This window comes from Podarcis raffonei, chromosome 3, assembly GCF_027172205.1.
Source record: "Podarcis raffonei isolate rPodRaf1 chromosome 3, rPodRaf1.pri, whole genome shotgun sequence".
NCBI lineage: Eukaryota > Metazoa > Chordata > Lepidosauria > Squamata > Lacertidae > Podarcis > Podarcis raffonei.
The window spans coordinates 81,448,935-81,467,439 of NC_070604.1; the positions used below are offsets into that span (position 1 = coordinate 81,448,935).

At 42.2% G+C, this 18,505-nt stretch overlaps 1 protein-coding gene across 6 annotated transcripts in view; it reads right to left on the reverse strand.

Annotated features, from left to right (window-relative positions):
• Positions 1–17,856, reverse strand: part of AKT3 (AKT serine/threonine kinase 3) — a 104,215-nt gene extending 86,359 nt beyond the window's left edge. For 5 of the 6 annotated variants that reach the window (XR_008329627.1, XM_053382677.1, XM_053382682.1 and 2 more), the window contains exons 1-2: positions 17,329–17,856; positions 8,096–8,239 (exon numbers count right to left, since the gene is read on the reverse strand). Coding sequence is in view for 5 of the 6 variants with exons in the window: in XM_053382677.1 (XP_053238652.1) it covers positions 8,096–8,141 (46 nt within the window). In the remaining variant the exon portion in view is untranslated. The remainder of the gene's footprint in view (positions 1–8,095; positions 8,240–17,328) is intronic. The other variant, XM_053382679.1, reaches the window with a different exon arrangement.
• Positions 17,857–18,505: the final 649 nt, after the last annotated feature.

Here is an 18,505-nt window from a genome sequence, read left to right on the forward strand (position 1 = left end):
TCAGGTGGTTTCCCACCTGCAACTCTTAAGTTGTAATGTGGAAACAGGTTTAGTGCCTCATCTGCTCTTTGAAAGAACTGTACAGTCTTTCTCTACACATGACAACAGGTGTATACCCTCATCTTGTTGAGCAATTTTAGAAGCAACATGTCTTTGAATATAAGTTGGGGAGCAACAAAGGCAAGAGCAGGCTACTGCAGTCATGCCCTGTTTGTCTGACTTCACAAATACAGCAGAGCTCTTTTTACGTTCTTACCCATTTTTCTGTTTTGCTACCTACAGAACTCTCTGCGGGTGCACCTCTTCCTTCACTTTCTCCATGTATCCTACCTCATTCTATGAATGTACCTTGAGCCAGTCAGCTCTCCTTAAAACATAAGCTGGGGGCTACAGATAAGTGAGAGGTGAAATGGAGCTTACTGGCAGTCATGAGTCAAATGCTGAATGCTGAACATGTGGTCACTGAGATAAATGAATAGATGAGATCTGGAATTCTCTTACAAGGCTGAAAAGCCCAAGATTTTCTCCATTTGCCTGGTAACTCCTGAGATCCTCATCCTCTGCTACTAATTCAGAGGAGACTGTTACATGTGGCAGTGGAAGAAAGGAGTGCCTGGCGTGCTCTGGTCCATGGGGTCATGAAGAGTCGGACACGACTAAATGACTAAACAACAACAACAAAGCCAGACTCACTATGATATATATTACATTGCTTTATTTTAAAAAAAATTAAGTATCTACTGCACATCATTCTAAATTCTGAAAATTTGTGACTTCATAAAGATATTTGAAGCAAATTAATCTTATATATTTCATAAAAATTAATATAGTTAGAAAAAACAACAAGCAATATTCATTTTTTAAAACTGCTTTTAATATATGGATATATTTTATGTGAAGACCTTTGAGTAACTGCTAATAAGAGAGTGGAGATTGGGTCAACATATCCCTATAGCTTTTTACTGAGTGGTAAAAATATTCTTTCTTTCTTTCTTTATTTAAGAAACTGTTCTTAACCTGAAGCACCACTTTAGCTAATGGGGCCTCCTGCTGCTGCCGCGCCACGGGAGCACGATTTCTGTTCTCATCCTGAAGCAAAGTTCTTAACCTGAAGCACTATTTCTGGGTTAGCGGAGTCTGTAACCTGAAGTGTATGTAACCTGAAGCGTATGTAACCCGAGGTACCACTGTAAACAGTAACAGAAAACAAATGCAAACTGTGGCTAGTATTCATAAAAATTAATGAACTCAACTATCATGTTAACTAATCTCAATGGGACTATTATCAGTAAAACATAGTTGAATACCACCCTGTATCTTTAAATTTTAGGCACTTCTGTATCAGAGACTTTTTATACCATATTATCAAAGGTTGCCTTTCTTAGTGACTAGAACAGTTTTTCTTCTTAAAAAATATGTGAGACCACTGAGCCAAGTTCTAAAAGGGGGTCCAGCAAACTGTGGGAAATTGCAGTCAAATATAACTAGCAAGCTTATGGTTAATTAATGCATGAAGGGATTAAGACCACAGAATTGAATCCCTAGGTTCAGTTAGGCCCTGCCCCCTCAACTCTGATGAAGGAGGAAGTGAAGCTTCTTACTTCATTCTCTTCCACCATATGAAGCTGACCAGGCAACACATCTGGGTTCAAGCCCAGACCACATGCTCAGAAATATTTCTCTGTATTTTGTAAACCTAATATTTCTACCTGTGTTCTTCTTGCTGCTGCATGGAATAGCACATTAATCTAACCTTTGGAGTCAGTAAAGCATTAAAGCTTACATATGGGGTGGTCTGTTAATTGTGAGAGGGATAGAAGGGAAAACTCTTCAACTGATAGAACATCGCATATCAGTTGGCAAGAATGCTATCACTTGAAAAGCACTGCTAAACACTTTTAAGAGCACTGTCTCAGTGCTGGACATTGGGAAGCAAGAAGGTTAGGCAGCAGGACTCAAAGAAACATCTGGAATACAGTGGTACCTCAGGTTACATACACTTCAGGTTACAGACTCCGCTAACCCAGAAATAGTGCTTCAGGTTAAGAACTTTGCTTCAGGATAAGAACAGAAATCGTGCTCCGGTGGCGCAGCGGCAGCAGGAGGCCCCATTAGCTAAAGTGGTGCTTCAGGTTAATAACAGTTTCAGGTTAAGAACGGACCTCCGGAACGAATTAAGTACTTAAACCGAGGTACCAGTGTACTAAGATACACCGTAGATTGGGCAGATCTTATAGAACAAGGAAATTTCTACTCAAACAGGAAATCTTTTATACTTCTTTCTGCTCATAAGGAATGGTCACCTTGAGTGGAGTAAGTTCAAAGAGTTCTTCACTAGGAAGTTGTGTCATCATGGCTAACCACATGGGGCCTGACTAAGCAGTTTCTGACATTGTACCCCACATAAAGCTAAAAAAAGTTACTAGGGAAAAGAAATAGTAAGATTAGAAGAGTTTTTCTTCTGATCCTTGTAAGGATTTTAAGATGTGTCAGAAGAACACTTGCAAGCTTAAAGTATCATAGACTTATTGGGTGATGGCAGTGTCAAAGGATACACACCATCAGACCCAAACCTTGCAACACTAACCCCTCCCCCCAAGTCAAGACTGCAAACTTTCAAGTTTTCAGGCTTTCAAAAACTAAACAAGGCCTAAGAACATTAAATTAAAATAGCAAAAGAAGAGCTTTTCTGGATCTACTTCTGGGATGGGTTGGAACACAGAGATTATATGTTTCTATGTACGTACTGTATGTATTAAATGTATCACTGTATGTATTTAATGTATCACAGCTATACTTCCAAATATAAATATGGAGAGGGGAGAGAGGAAAGGACTGGTTTTTCTAGTATACTGAGAGGACTCAAAAACTTCCTAAGGCTACTCAAATTAAATCCTTTTCAAACAATCAGAGCTTGTGATTTTTCTTTCTAAAAAACAGAAAGCACACTGGTATAATTTGCACACTAAGTGCACAATCAACTTTGTTTTTAAATCTATTTTTCTTTTATTTTCCATTGTTCTCTTCCATAAATTACATCACAAAGCAGCAAAAATAAATAACTGCATGGTAAAAACTAGCATACACCTTTAAACTTCCTGTTTTCCTATTCCAAAAAGATAACACACCAGTTAATTAAGATTTGTATACATAATAGGAGATGTACCGTATTTTTCACCCTATAGGACGCACCGGCCCATAGGACGCACCTAGATTTGGGGGGGGGGGGAATAAAGGGGGGAAAAATTTCCTCCCAGGCACGGGGCTGGGGTGGGGAAAGTCCGAGCTTCCCCCACCCCAGCCCCCACAACAGGCAGCTCTCCGCAAGCCGTTGGAGGCCAGCGCGAAGTCCTGCTGGGCTCCAGCAGCTTCACCATCGCTCTGGGAGCTTGCGGGGCTGGGGAAGCCCGAGCTTCCCCCGCCCCCAGAACGGGTCCCAGAGCGATCCCGAAGCTGCGCACAGCTTCGCCATCGCTCTGGGAGCTTGCGGGGCTGGCGGCGGGGAGAAGCGGGCTTCTCCCCACCGCCAGTCTCCAAACCAATTCGGGAGACAGCGGGATGGCGCGCTGCACCTCCCCGCTGTCCCCCGAGCTTGTGGGGCTGGCGGTGTGGCTCTCCTGAAGCCTGGAGAGCAAGAGGGGTCAGTGCGCACCGACCCCTCTCGCTCTCCAGGCTTCAGCGAAAGCCTGCATTCGCCCCATAGGACGCACACACATTTCCCTTTCATTTTTGGAGGGGGAAAAGTGCGTCCTATAGGGCGAAAAATACGGTAATTGAATGGGAGATGTGCTGATAATATTTTATTATTGTATTCTGAAATTATTTACTCTTGACCCTGAAATTTAAAGACCACAAAATTGATGAGGTCAATCCTACACATGCTTACAAGGTATAAGCCCCATTAATTACAGTGAAATTTATTTATGAGCAGATATGCAGATGATTGTATGGTTAGAATTAAGTAATTCACAATACCAATCTAAGTAAGTTCAGGGCTGCAGAAATCGCAGGTGCCTAATGCAGGCTCCCAAGGATATTATTTTTTCCAGCCTGCCACCCAAAAGTGAGTTGTTTCTTACAGCATTTGGAGGCTGACAAAATATTGGAATGCTGTAATTAATCCCACTTATTACAAATGTCATTTATTAAAAAGAATCATCAATGGCAAGATTCTGGGACCTCTGACTGTCAAAGTTCAAGGCCTTGTACTGATACTGTTGTTTTACTCCTGTTAAGCAGTAGCCTTGTGGTGACAGGTTATGAGAGGAAAGGGAAAGAGCATTGCTTTGAGCATTTATTGGGCAGAGCCTAGATCAGGTAAATTCATTATGATTGGTCTGGGTGACAACAGGCTCTGCTGGCTGGAGGTTCTAGTAGTCAGTTGAGATTTTTGTGAGTTGAGGAGTTGGGAAAGAAAGGAGTTTGATGAAGAAGATGTGAGGAAAAGCTGGGGAGGAAGCTGAGGCTTGGATGTATTAATGTAGGGTGTTATTAACGTATGTCTGGTGAAGATGAAAAGGCAGCTGGTGGCTGTGTTAGTCTGAGAGGATGCCCTATGTAAAGGTTTTACCAAAGTAAAGTAACACAAGCTTAGTTAAAGTGTCTAAGCAATCAGAAATACAGGCTTCCCAAACTATGGTCTGTGGATCTGCATTTAAATATCTCAGGCAGCACATCCATCACATTAAATATTCATATTGATTTTTATTAGTTCTTTTATTTCTTATATTGTATAAGGAATACAGGAAGCAATAAAATCATACAGCAGCTACAGCAGGAAGAAAAATAATTAAGTAGTCCAACATTCTCCTTAGCAAGTTTCAAGTGGGGGGGATTTGAAACCACTGCCTAAGAAAAAAGCCATTTAGAGGCTGATATCAGCAACAGTGTCTCTTAAGACATCAGAAACTGTCACCAGGCATCTTGACTACCTCAGTGTAAATATACCAGTGGTTTTCAACCCATTTGCCGTGGCGCCCTGGGGTGCCTTGAATGATGGTCAGGGGTGCCGTGGGCAACACTGGCCTCTGTTCATCTTTCCTTCCCTCTCTCCTCTGATGCCCTCTCACATCTCTGCCTCTCAAAGGTTTGCACAGCTGTTTGATGCAGCAGCCCTGGTTAACAACAACAACAACCATTACTAGGAAGTTCCAATTAACACAGGAACATACATACACATTGCAGGAAGGAAGATTAAGGCTTCTTTCTGAAATGCTATATTTTGTATACAAAGCGTGTGTTGTTGTTTCCTTTAATTTCCTGTAAGAATCCCAATTGACCAATCAGGAAGTAGCACCTTTCAGCTCCTGATGAAAGATGGGGGTGGGGGCAGAAATCTCTAAAAACCTGCACAGCAAAATGTAGCACAAAAATAGCACTCAGACACCCTTCAAATCAGGTTTAGCCACAATTGCAACCCACCTCCCAAACCCAATTTGTTTTCAGCATCATCCTATGCATTGAGTTCAGTGGGGCTTACTTTGCTCCCAGGTAAGCAGAGATGATGAATTAGCAAGTTCCACAGAAGGGGCCCAAAATAGCAAAAACCAACATTTCCTGATCATGACATAACTGGATCCCTTCCCACCCAAACAGAGAGCAGTGCCTAACTACAAAGCCAGTCTAGAGCTTCTGATGTTTAGAACTTTTACTAAGAAAAAGAATGCACTTGCATGTCTGCATGAAAGAGCATACCTGTGCCTTACTATGTAATTCAGCCTTTGCCTCTGTGCACACATGAAAGCGTGAATACATACATGCTTTCCAGAATGTGGACCACTGTCCAGTTTGAAGTTGTAACACTACCCTACCCTCAAACAAGTTTTAAAAATAGCGGCAAGCAACAGATAAAACAGAAAACAAAAAAAGTATGTTAAAACAAAATGCACAGAACTCACCATTTTATATCAATATGCATGAATATGCATATGATGCCTTCCTGTGTAGAGTTTTTATTAAATTGGGTAATATCCAATTGTTGCATCCTGCTTGTGTAAGAACTTCTGCTTGTGGAAATGGGTTTTCTTTCTTCTACTTCTCTCCCTCTGCAGCCCCCCATTCCAAATTTGCTCCTGAATGTTGGGAGACACTCCAGAACCAGTGGCCCAAGGGGTGCACAGCAAGGGGATCTTACCCATAAATTGTTCAACTTCTAGATTCAATATAATGGATTTTAACTTTTTCAACACTAAGAACAATTTAAACTCACTGAGCTACTTAAACCATTTTACCGTTAGAACATTGGTCTGAGCACAATGTTCTCTGATAGTATTTGGATAAGAGTTACGGAACACTATGTTGCTAAAGCAATGTCACACAGTGATCCAAAACAGTTTCTTAAGATTCATATATATTTAGAAATGAGAAAGATAAAGGCTGCAATCAATGAACTCTTAGTTTGCAGGAAGTACCTCTGAACTCAGTGAGACTTCTTAGTAATTCATGTGTGTGATCAAAGCAATATGTTAAAACTGCCTTCAGATTAAAGTGCTGCTACCTGTAATGGGCCTGTCCCAACCACCTGGGCCTCATGCTGTTTTAGGAAGAGAGATCTGGACACAACAGAATGTACCCCTCTGATTGCACCCACCCTTCCACTGTTTGTGATACTTGCTGCCACCAGGTAAGAGATTCTGGACTCAGCTACATTCGTAAAGATAAAGCACTTTATATGCGTTATAACACTGACACCAGATGGCACTGTGGAGTCGTGTCTTTTGCCAACAGGATTTCCCACTTAACTGAATCGCTTCTTTGATGCATCTAGATCCAGCCTACGTCTTTGTTAGGCTGCCCCTTTTCAAACTGCCTCCAAAGGTTTTCCAGGGTCTCCCTATTGCTTCCATGAGTAGCACATTATTGTTATAGACATGAAGTTAGGACTCAACAAGACAAACAAGTGAAACATACATTACCATAGTATACAAAAGCATATACACCAGGAAAAATATGCACTCGCATATAAGATACAGGCAGTTCAGGGCAGTAAAACCCATTCCTCACATTACCCATTAACACCTGTTATTAAAAGCATAAATATACTACTATGAATGGGTCGGGTGGGAGAGAATTTCAGAACAGCTATTATCCATCAATCCCCTTAGTATATAATTTACAAAGATCAGGTAGTCCTAGGAAACACTGTTCTAGATCATCTGGGCTGCTGTTGCAGTTACAGTGGTACCCCAAGTTATAGATGCTTCAGGTTACACACTCCGCTAACCCAGAAATAGTACCTCAGGTTAAGAACTTTGCTTCAGGATGAGAATAGAGATTGTGCGGGGTGGCGCAGCAGCAGCGGAAGGACCCATTAGCTAAAGTGGTAATTCGGGTTAAGAACAGTTTCAGGTTAAGAACGTACCTCCAGAACGAATTAAGTTCTTAACCCGAAGTACCACTGTACATGTTTATTTTGCTGGGCTAAGGGAGCAGGGTTTGCATTCATAAACTGCTCATGTGCACTGGACAGCTCCTAGTTCACATGGATGATTATGGAGAACTGCCCTCTCCTCACTCACTCAGAGCAGTTGATCTACTGCTGCATTTACCAAGGGAGAAGTTAAACCACTAGCGGGACCCTGGTATGGCCTTCTGTCCTCGTCCTCCCCCACTACCTCCAGGGTCTCCCCACTTCCTTTTGAATCACACCTCAGGTTCCCCGTTAAAAACCCTGATTCATGTTGTCCTTTGGTTGTCTCCTAAGGATTTTGGCCCACTTGTTCCCCTTTCCTCCTCTTTCTATCTTCCCAGCCATCTCCTCTCCACTGTCCTTTCTTCTTAGTTGCTCTTCTTCACCCTATCTCCCTTTTTACCACCAACTGCTGTTTAAATACAGCCATGCTGGTTTCCAAACCAGCTCCTTGCCAGCCACCTGATGGAGGCTGGGCCTCACCTTCGATTCCCAATTCTCTTGCAAGCCCCTAGCAGCTGCAACACAGATGCTTTGCAGCAGCTGTAGCTTGAAGCCTGGTAAAGGTGCACACATCGCTGCCTCCCCACACCACAGACCAACAACTACTAAATGAAGGGGAGGAAATACAGCCACTATCCATGAACAATTCTTACAGGATAGTATATTATTTAATTCAACACTTACCCCTTTTCTGAACCCAACCTTCTTTCACAATTGTAACATCGCTCATGATAGCTCCACAATGAGCCTTCAATTCAGAGAAATATTGTTTTGCAGTATCGCTTTGAGTTTCAAGTCTCTTCTGACTTTTCTGTTTCCTAAATCAACCTGTAAGTATAAAGGGAAAAAATTAACTTGATGTGTACTGTTGCTTGACACCCAATCCGCTCAAACAGCTCTTTTTCAAATGGTTACTATTTAGGAACTTTATAGGCCACCTTCCCCCTAAAACTAACTTACAAAAATTCAGATCAATTACATAAATATCATCTAAAAACAGCATTGGGGGGGGGCGGAATCACAGTGTTAAAAGCATAGATGAACAGAATAGCCTTTACCTGGCACCTAGAGGATAGCAATGATACTACCAGGCAAATATGCCTGGGAAAACAAAAACAGTGCTTTAGCTATGTCACTGATTTCAAGAACAAGCTCACTGCTAAACATTCTTGTCAATATCCAAAAAAGTTGTTTTGCTAGATGTTGATCCTTGCTGACTCAGAAAAACCAAACCATTTGTAAAAGTCAGGGCTGTGAACTTTAGCTGGCCAATCATTTAGATCAATCTGTTAAACCCCTTTTGAATGATTCAAAATAGCCTTCTCCAACCTGCTGCCCTCCAGAATTTGTTGCATTACAAGTCCCATCAGCCTATACAATTGGCCATGCTGGCTGGGGCTGATAAAGTTCAAGTTAAACAATGTCTAGACAGCAGCACCATGATGGAGAAAGCTGGTTGAATGGATGTCCCTAATTAATCAAGTAACAAACTTTTTTTAGGGAATTCTTTTAAATACAAACATTTACAAAACTGTGGAGGGTGAAATGCCATTTTGGAAGAGCCCTTACCCCTTCTTTCCCACACCAAAGGGAAGGCCCCTTCTAAGAAGGTTCACACACTGATATCTAAAGACATCATTTAAAAACAAAAGCAATTGCTTATTCTTATAAAAATATATCAGTGTTCAAAATTAGCCTGGCACCAGGCGCATTTTACACCTGACTATTGACCACTTGCAACCAAGTGAAGGTGCCTGGGCACCAGAATGGTGCCTGACATCTCCACCATCTGGGGATCATTGAATCTGGACTATTTTCACACACTAATGTGACATCCTGTAGAATTCTATCAGTTAGATTTTATCTGCACAATCAGAATGAATTTCAGGAACCAAAATGTTTTTTCTGTGTATCCTAAGCAAAAGCCGTGAAAAACATAGTTAATTGTTGCTGCTTATCTTCACTTACCCCACCCCACTGCCCTGCTCAAAATTGTGAAGAATATCTCTATGTTAGGAATGGCCCATGTCACCATTATGAAAAAGAGATAGGATTGTCCCTGTAAAAAGTGACTTTAGAGCCATCTTGCCCTAAAATGGCAGCTAGACATTCTGTTTTGGTGACTGTAATTTTGGTTTAAGGAGCCATTTGGTGCCTAGTTTATATATCTGAGTTTCTAACACTAAAATATATACAGATCACAAATCTGCTTCATTATGTTTATTTATTTATAAGAGTTCTTGCCCGCCCTTTGCCATAAAGTCCCAGGGCAGGTTATAAGAATAAAATATACAATGATAAAAACAGAAAAACTGCTACTATTATAAAAAAGTAAAACCATTTCAAATGCAGCAAAACAACTTCAAAAAGAGAGGTGGATACCATAAAACATTGACAACACTATCTCTGTCCAAGAGACACCATAGCCAGCAAACTAACCAGTGCTGGAAATAGACACTCCTAGCTACCGAGGCTACCTGAGTGATAGTGCTGGATCCAGGAGAATCACCCAGGCTGCAGACCTGCTCCTTCCAGGTGATGGCAACCCCGTCCAGAATGGGCCATCTTCCCACCTCCCAAACTTGAGCACTTGGAACACAGAACACCTGCCTTTTCAGGATTCAGCTTCAATTTATTGTCCCAAAGGCTGACCTTCACCACCTCCAAGTAATACGCCTAGTACTTCAACCTCCTCCAATACAGCTGGGTGTCATCAACATATTGGCAACACCTCATTACAAAACTCCAGATGACGGCTCTCAGCAATTTCAGGCAGGTGCTAAAACAACCTGGATAACAATACAATTATCATGACACTGAACAATGGCCATGAATAACTACATTCTGGAAATAGCTATTAAAGGTAGGATCAGAACCACTGAAGTATAGTGCCCCCCAACCTAGGGATGGAGGAAAAATGCAATTAAGTTTGTATTTAAAGCTACCACATACTGAACAAATGAAACACAGCCATCCTATGAAATTCACACTTATCTGAATTTTGTAATGCATTTATCCAGCAATGTGTACAAAAATACATACATCCTGGCAATGTGTGCATAAAAATCCATATATTAGTGAAAATAACATATGAAACTGCAATATATTATTAAAACTGCTTTGGGGGATGAAGTACAACTAGTAGGGATAATGCAAGTTTGGTATTCCTCCATACCATGTGCACAACTGAACAGATATCTGCAACATTAGAAAAATGAATCCAGGTATCCCCTTTCACTCTCATCTCTCTTCAGTAGAAGAATATGAAATGAGCTGTGCAAGACAATAATTGGAACAGGGATATGAATGCCTGTAGTGCTGCTACCCCTTATATCACAGTGGACAACAGCAGCAATGGATGCTTTGGTGAAAATGCATAGAAATCCTTCATTTCAGTTGCCCACAGAATTCCTATAAAAATGATAGCACTACAGTTAGAAATTCTAAACCTGTTCATAAGGTATTCCCTCTTCATCAAAATGATATGTTACTGTACAGTACTTTTAAGAACATATACTCTGAAAATTCTGATACCATGAGCTCCTAATGCAGAAGTGGGGGAGCTGTGGCCCTCCAGATGTTGCCAGACTAAAACTCTCATAATCCCTGACCTTTGGCCAGGATAACTGGGAATGATGGGAGTTGGAGTCTTGGTGTCTTAACATCCGGAGATCTTCATGTTCCCCACTCCACCTAATAAAGTGCTAAGAATCACATATTTTAGTATCTAAAAGCAGAAATTGGCCAGTAATTCCCAGTTCCATATTGACATGAAAGTTTGAAAACCAGATCAATTACTAAACTTAAGAGAGAACTAAAGTTTATATGTTCCTGCACTCCAAAATAAACCTTGGTAAAATCCACACCATATAGCTCCATGATGGATCATGTCAGTGGTCCATTTAGTCCAGCATCCTGTTCTCACAATGACCAACCTATGCCTATCAGCGGTGTTAGAAATTCAGATATATAAGCTAGGCACCAAGTGACTCCTTAAACCAGGGTTACAGTTGCCAAAATGGAACGGCTAGTTGCCATCTTTGAGCCAGACAGCTTGAAAGTTATATTTTTCAATACAACTTTTTGGTTCCTGAAATTCATTCTGACTGATAGAAATCTAACTGATAGAATTCTACAGGATGTCGCATTAGTGTGTGAAAACAGTCAAGAACCAATGATCCCCAGGCATGCACTTCCTGATGATAGAGACGTCAGGTGCCATCCTGGCACCAAGGCATCTTTACTTGGTCACAAGTGGCCGATATCCAGGTGCAAAATGCACCAGGCGCCTGGCTAATTTCAAACACTGCCTATAGGAAGCCTACAAGCAGCATCTGCCCATCTGTGATTCCCAGCAACTGGGATTGAGGAATACTGCCTCTGACAGTGGAGGTGGAAGATGGCCATAGTGGCTAGGAGTCTTTGACAGACTTATCCCCCAATTTGGCTAATCCTTTTAAAGCCATCCAAGTTGGTAGCCACCACTGCCTCCTGTGGGAGCAAGTTCCATAGTTTAGCTATGCAGTGTGTAAAGAAGTACTTTCTTTTATCTGTCCTGAATCTTCCAACATTCAGCTTCATTGGAAGATAATGAGTGTCATGAGTGAGAAAAACTTTCCTCTATCCACTTTCTCCATGCCATGCAGAATTCTGTAAACTTCTATCACGTCACTTCTTACTCACTTTTTCTCTAAACTAAAAATTCCCAAAGGCTGCAACCATTCCTCATAGGGGAGCCCTCTGATAATTTTGGTTGCTCCTTTCCACCTCTATACTATCCTTTTTGAGCTGAGAAAACCAGAACTGTATACAGTATTTCAAATATGATCACACCATAGATTTGTATGATATTGGAAGTTTTATTTCACTTCCTTTCCTAATGATCCCTTTTTCACAGCTGCCACACACTTGATCAACAACTTCTCTGAGCTATCCACTACAACCCCAATGTCTTGTTCCAGGTCTTCCACCAGTTTAGACCCCATGAACATATATGTGAAATTAAGATGCTTTTGCCCTGACATGCATCACTTTACCCTTGTTTACACTGAGTGGCATATGCCATTTTACAGCCCAGACACTCAGTCTGGATAGGTCCTTTTGGAGCTCTTCGCAATTTATTTTTGTTTTAACCACCTATACTTCCCCAAATCTGCCTAAATCTGACAAAGTATTGACAGTCTGGCCAAAATATAAAGCAATTTAGTCTCAAAATGTTAGAGAGATCAAGAAAAGAACACTATGAAATCCACAAGAACCTTTGAGTTCAAGAAGTACCTCAGAGACTTATCAGAGAATTACATATAAGACAAACTGCTGTTTCTGGCATAAAATAGTCTTACTTAAGCTGTAGATAGGAAGATACCAGTTTGGAACCTAACTTGCTTTTTGTAAATGAAAAAGTATTCCATCAATGGAGAAGCACCTTAGGATACAGGTGGATACAGTTATGCACCACCATCTCTTTCTATATATTTCAATGTTTAATTGTTTATATTTAAATAGTATAGTCATGTCCAAGATTGCAAACATGAGCTTCTCTATTACATGAGAGATAAATATGCTTTCTTTCTCTTGTGCTAACTCAACTTTTGAGAAAATAATTATTATGAGAATTCAGTTATCTCTCAAAATTTGGATAATACAGCATTTATTTCATGGCTGTTAACTTTAAGATAAAGCTTTTTGTATTTATTCACTGAAGGCCTGAAACAGTATCTAGTCAAGTCAGTGGAAAGAATAAAACACATATATTATTAATGTCAGCTAAGGTAGATCTTTTCCTAAAGCATCAATTTCTTTCAAGATCATGGCACACAAGTAACTTTATACATGTGAGTAAAAAGCACAATAGCAATTCTACAGGATGTCTCTTAACAAGCTCCTGTACTGAGGCAGTAACTGAGCATCAACATTCAGCTTCAAAAGCCCCATAGTGGGGACTCTGCTCTAGTCCTGAAGATAGATTTCTGAACTCTCTATTAGACTTCCAAGAATGACATTTCTACTGGATTTCTAAACACAGCTCAAACCATTAGAATGTCATTATCCAAGCTGTATTCATGTGAATAAATGTGTTACTCCTATAAGGGTTCTTCAGGAGTACATGTCTAATTTCTATAGCATTTATATGATCTTCATGAACATATGGTCCCCCCACCATTTCTCATAAAGAGAATAATGTTAATGCAAGTAAAGTCACCTATTTGCATCTATTTACTTCAATAAACCATTTTTTAAAAGTGTCAAATGTTCAAAAAATTATTCTTCATGCAGTCGCCAAGTTTCAAATTCACAGCAATACTGTCTCAACGCAGTTAACTGTAAATAATAATAATGTTGAGTAAATCTTCAACTGAGTAGGTGTTTCTTCCAAGCAAATATGCATAGACTATAACTCCTGGTTATAGTTTTTGTGTGATCCCAATGATGATGAAATATATCTGTTTTAGAACATGTCAAAGACTTAGAAAATCCAACAGATTTAGGTTTTCATACATGGCAAAAAAAAAAAAACCCCAAAGCAGTAAAAAACCTTACACTTTCTGCAAAATAGCCACAATAAAAGCATGTGTTGCCATAACAGGAATCTAAACATATTCTAATGATTACTTCCTAATTTCCTGTTAAAGATCTATCTAGATTATGAACTCACAAACATACTAAAAAACTTTTTTGTTTCATATAGAATAATCCTATCCATGTTTACCCAGAACCAAGTCCCACTGTGTTCAATTGGGTTTCCTTCTTGGTAAGTGTGCATAAAGTTATGGCCTAAGGAACTTGCTCCTGTAGTATGTATTTTAAACCTACACCCTTACAAACCAGTTCTAATCCCACTTACTTCGAAGTAAATCCCACTTAACATCAATAGGACATGAACTCTCAAGGCAAATAAATTGAGGATTTTAGCCTAAATGCTCAACTTGTTGCTCAAGTGTATTAATGTTTTAATACTCAATGTATTTGATTTTTAATATTATATCTTGTTGTTCCCATCTTTACAGAGGTGCTCAAAGCATAAGGAATAATCTGTCAGTTAATTATGTTATAGATGAAACAACTTAATGAAGTATTCAAAGTATAATTCTGCACACAATTTAAGTTCCCATTTGTCAAGAAAGCTTTGAAAAATGTATGTCATTATTTGCATACAGGCAATATTTTCAATTTAGACAACAATATATCATATGCTAAAGCTGCAAATATATGTACATAGAATCATAGAACTGTAAAGGTGGAAGGAACCATGAGGGCCATCTAGTCCACCCCCCTGCAATGTAGGAATCTTTCACCCACCGTGGGGCTTGAATCCACAACCCTTAAATTAAGTCTCTTGCTCTGCTGACAGAGCTATCTACTGGGGGAGGGACCTTCTTTGAACTCAGTGGAAATTACTTCTAAACAAACATAACTAGAATGAGTTGCTAGTTTAAAAAAAGAACAGGTAGTACTTTTAAATGGCATTGCTTACATTTAAATCAGATAAACCAAAGCAATAGGTTTTGTTTCCATGCATATTTTCTTAGGAGTAAATCCCACTGTACTCAGTGACACTTCCTTCCAAGGAAACATGCAGAAGACCATACCGCCTATCTGTTTCACTGTCAGCTATTTTTGAAATTTTTGATAACAAATAGCGATAAACACAGTACACTTTAATTGTACTTTGCAATTTAGTTTTTAAAAGTTAAAATATAATAAAAGAAACAAACATTAAAACATTTCCCTTGTCATAGGAAAAGAGAAAGCTGAAATCTCTAGATAGAAAATGACTTCTTCTGTGAGTTTGTTAGCTAAATATACATATACAGAACTTCTGACAGTGGATATAATTGTGTGTACTATACTCTTCTTCTGAACCATTCATCTGGACATCCATGTTTGCCTCATCCAATCAAGGCATACATACATTATAATTAGCAGTCCAATCCAATTAAAGATATTGGGGTCAATTTAAAACTCTTCACAGGAAAACAAACAGAACCACAAACAAAATCTGCTTAACGAACACTCTTAATGATGTCAAAACAAAATAGTTTTTAAGTACTGTACATTTTTTTGTCTTGTAACTACTCTTGAATTGCATATACTTTCTACAAACAGGCAAAACAGAATACATTTGAAAAAATAAAAATAAAATTACGCATAGTGTATTAGAGCTTCCTTTTAATTTCATAGCATTTTAATGTCTGTATGTCCTAGCAAGGTTGGCAAGATACCCAACCCCAATATTAGAGTTTCTCAGATGTACCCCAAAAACAGCTATCTCTAAGCTCTCTGAAGCATGATTGCAAATAATCTACCAGCTACTAAAATATATTGTTTGCAAATTAAATTCAATCTTCAGATTTACTTTGTTAAAAACGATCCAGTGTGTACTAATAATACATGTTAGATTTGCCAAATTTTGAGAATACTAGATTACCCAACCTTCAGTACAGTAATCTACTTCAGTTTAAAGTCCAGTCTAAAAGAACTTCTTTGAATTAAGACATAGACAATAAAAAAACACATCAAACTATTTCATTTATTCCCATCTGCCAGCATTATGACAGACCATCACATATACGTTTATAAGTAATTATAATAAAACTTCAATGAAAACATGCCAAATTATTTGAATACCATGAAAAAGAAATTTTCAGTGCTCTTATATCTAAATTTCTTGTGCCACATTGTGCTTTTTAAAGTAGTGCTTTAAGTTTTGTTTACAAATAACTGATTAACTTCTAAGGATGATCCTATTTACTAACAGGCCTTTTTTTCAAACTGTAACATGTGTCACTCTATTCAATCTCCTCAGATCATGGTCTGTACAAGTAGGAGGTGGGTAAGAAGCAGTGTCTGTCGAGTATTCATGTACTGTACATCAACTCCTCTATGTGCAAAGCAGCCATCATAATGGCTGTTCCAGCAAGATTGATGCGCAGAAAGAGGTTGGTTTGTTTACTTGCAGCCACAGCTGCCAGCAGCACCAGCAGCAGCTCCAGAGCAATACACTACTATGAACAGAACAGACCATCCTCTCCTATTTCTATTCTTATCACACAGACACGTTCTAAAGAGACGAGGAAACGTTTTTTACTCATTAAACTAAGGCCATTCGCTTATATACATTTACCTCTGAACCACGACAAACAGAGGGTGGGGGAAGGAAATATGTGGACGTGTGAGGAGTCACAGTGACCGCGAAGGTGTGTGCGTCGGGGGGAGGAGGAGTAGCTGAATGTGGGGGCTGAATATTATCAGGAGAGACCAGGTGCGCAAGGAACGCTCTGCGCCCTCCTCCTCCTCCCCGAGCATCCCCTTCAGATGAAAAGGAAGCCACATTCCATATAAATAACTGCGCCCGTGCGTGCGCGCGCGCGCCGCTGTATGTTGTGCCTCGTGGCCAAGCACACATCTCTCTCCCTTTCCTCCCCCCCCTCCCTGCGCGTCTTTAATGTTATATAACCTCTTGTGTCTCTACAGGAGCCTGTCAGGCCCCGCCAAACACACACACACAGAAACACACGCACTAGTAGTCTAGGGGACTTGTTATATTTTCTATGCTGTGAGTGATGGCTGGCGAAGGAGGAGCTGGGGAACTGCTGCCGCCGCCGCCGCCGCCTCCCTCTGTCAGCACAAGGATACTGACGGGGATCATCACAACTAGGCCCTAAATGTGTCGTCCCCCCTTCAGGGTGGGAAGCGGAGAGGAGGGGGGCGGGGACACACCAGAAATTGGGGGAGCCGCCGCCGCCTGTGCGCCAAGCCGCAGCCGAGGAGGCATCCCCACCCTCCGCCGCTCCTCCCGCCCTCACCTCACCTCACGTGCCCCGAGAGCAGCCAGCGCCCAGCCAGCCAGCCAGCATCCCCCGCCGCCCATCCTCTCCCTCCCTCCCGCCCGCCATCCCAGCTCCACGCTCGTTTACCTGAGGCGGAGGCGAGGGCGGCGGATGCTCGGCCGTTGGTGTGGAAGTGGCGGGAAGGCGGAGGCGGTTCCGGGCAGGGGGGCCCCCCGCGCTCCCTCCTCCCTCGCCTCCCCCACAGCACCGCCGGGCTCGGCCCTTCGTTTCCCCTCAGCGCTGTGGGGAAGGGTCCAGGCCCCGGCCGGCGAGGGAGACGCAGGGGCGGCGGCGGCTACATAAGACAGCGGCTTCTCCTCCCCGCCCGCTATTCACGGCGGCGCCCGCCTGGGCAGCTCGGCCGCAGCATCCGCGGACGTCAGGGCGGCGGCTCCCGCTCCCGGCTCAGGGTGCCCGGAGCCGCCTGGGGCCCAGCCTTCGGTCCGGCTGCCGCTACAGCCGCCGCCGCCGCCGCCGTTGTTTCGGCCGCCTCCGCCAGGCTCGTTATTGACTTTCAGGAAAACTCCCGACGTCACTGGCTCCCCCCCGAGTGTCTTCCCCTCCAAGGCGGCGGCGGCAGCAGCAGCGGCAGCATCGGCATCCCCCAGCTCTCGCGAGAAGCGCCGATGTGCGGAGCGGGGGGCTGCCAGACAGAGCAGGGAGGGAAAAGGCGGGGGGAGCCAGACAGAGCGGAGGGAGAGAGGGAGGGAGGCGGAGGTGAAGAGGATGAATGGGAGGGAGGGAGAGGCACGCAGGAAGGAGCCGGCGGGGCTGACCAACCGACAGGCGAGGGTGGGGGCGGGGAAGGAGGGCTGAGGTGAAAAAGAGACGGGGCGGGATAAAGGGGAGGCAGGAACCAGACAGGCCGCCAGACGCGGGAAAGCTGAGGGAAAGGAGGGTGGGCGGGAGCAAGCGAGGATGAGGGGAAAGCGGGGAGGAAGAGGCGCCTCAGAAAAGGCCGCTGCTGGGAGGAGCAGGAAGGCGGCGAGGGTGGCTCTGAAGGCGCCCCCACCGAGGGAAGAAGAAACCAGAGCAAGGCCGGAGCCAAAATCCTCCGTCCGGCCAGATTTTGAGTGGTGTGTCCCTTTCCCATGCACGAAGGGGAAACAGCGCCCAGAGCATAGCTGTCAACTTTTCCCTTTTCTTGCGAGGAATCCTATCGGAATAAGGGAATTTCCCTTAAAAAAGGGAAACTGACCGCTATGGCCAAGAGATTGCCATCATCATAGTGCTGCTGTTGTGTCCAGACCAACAATGAAAGGCG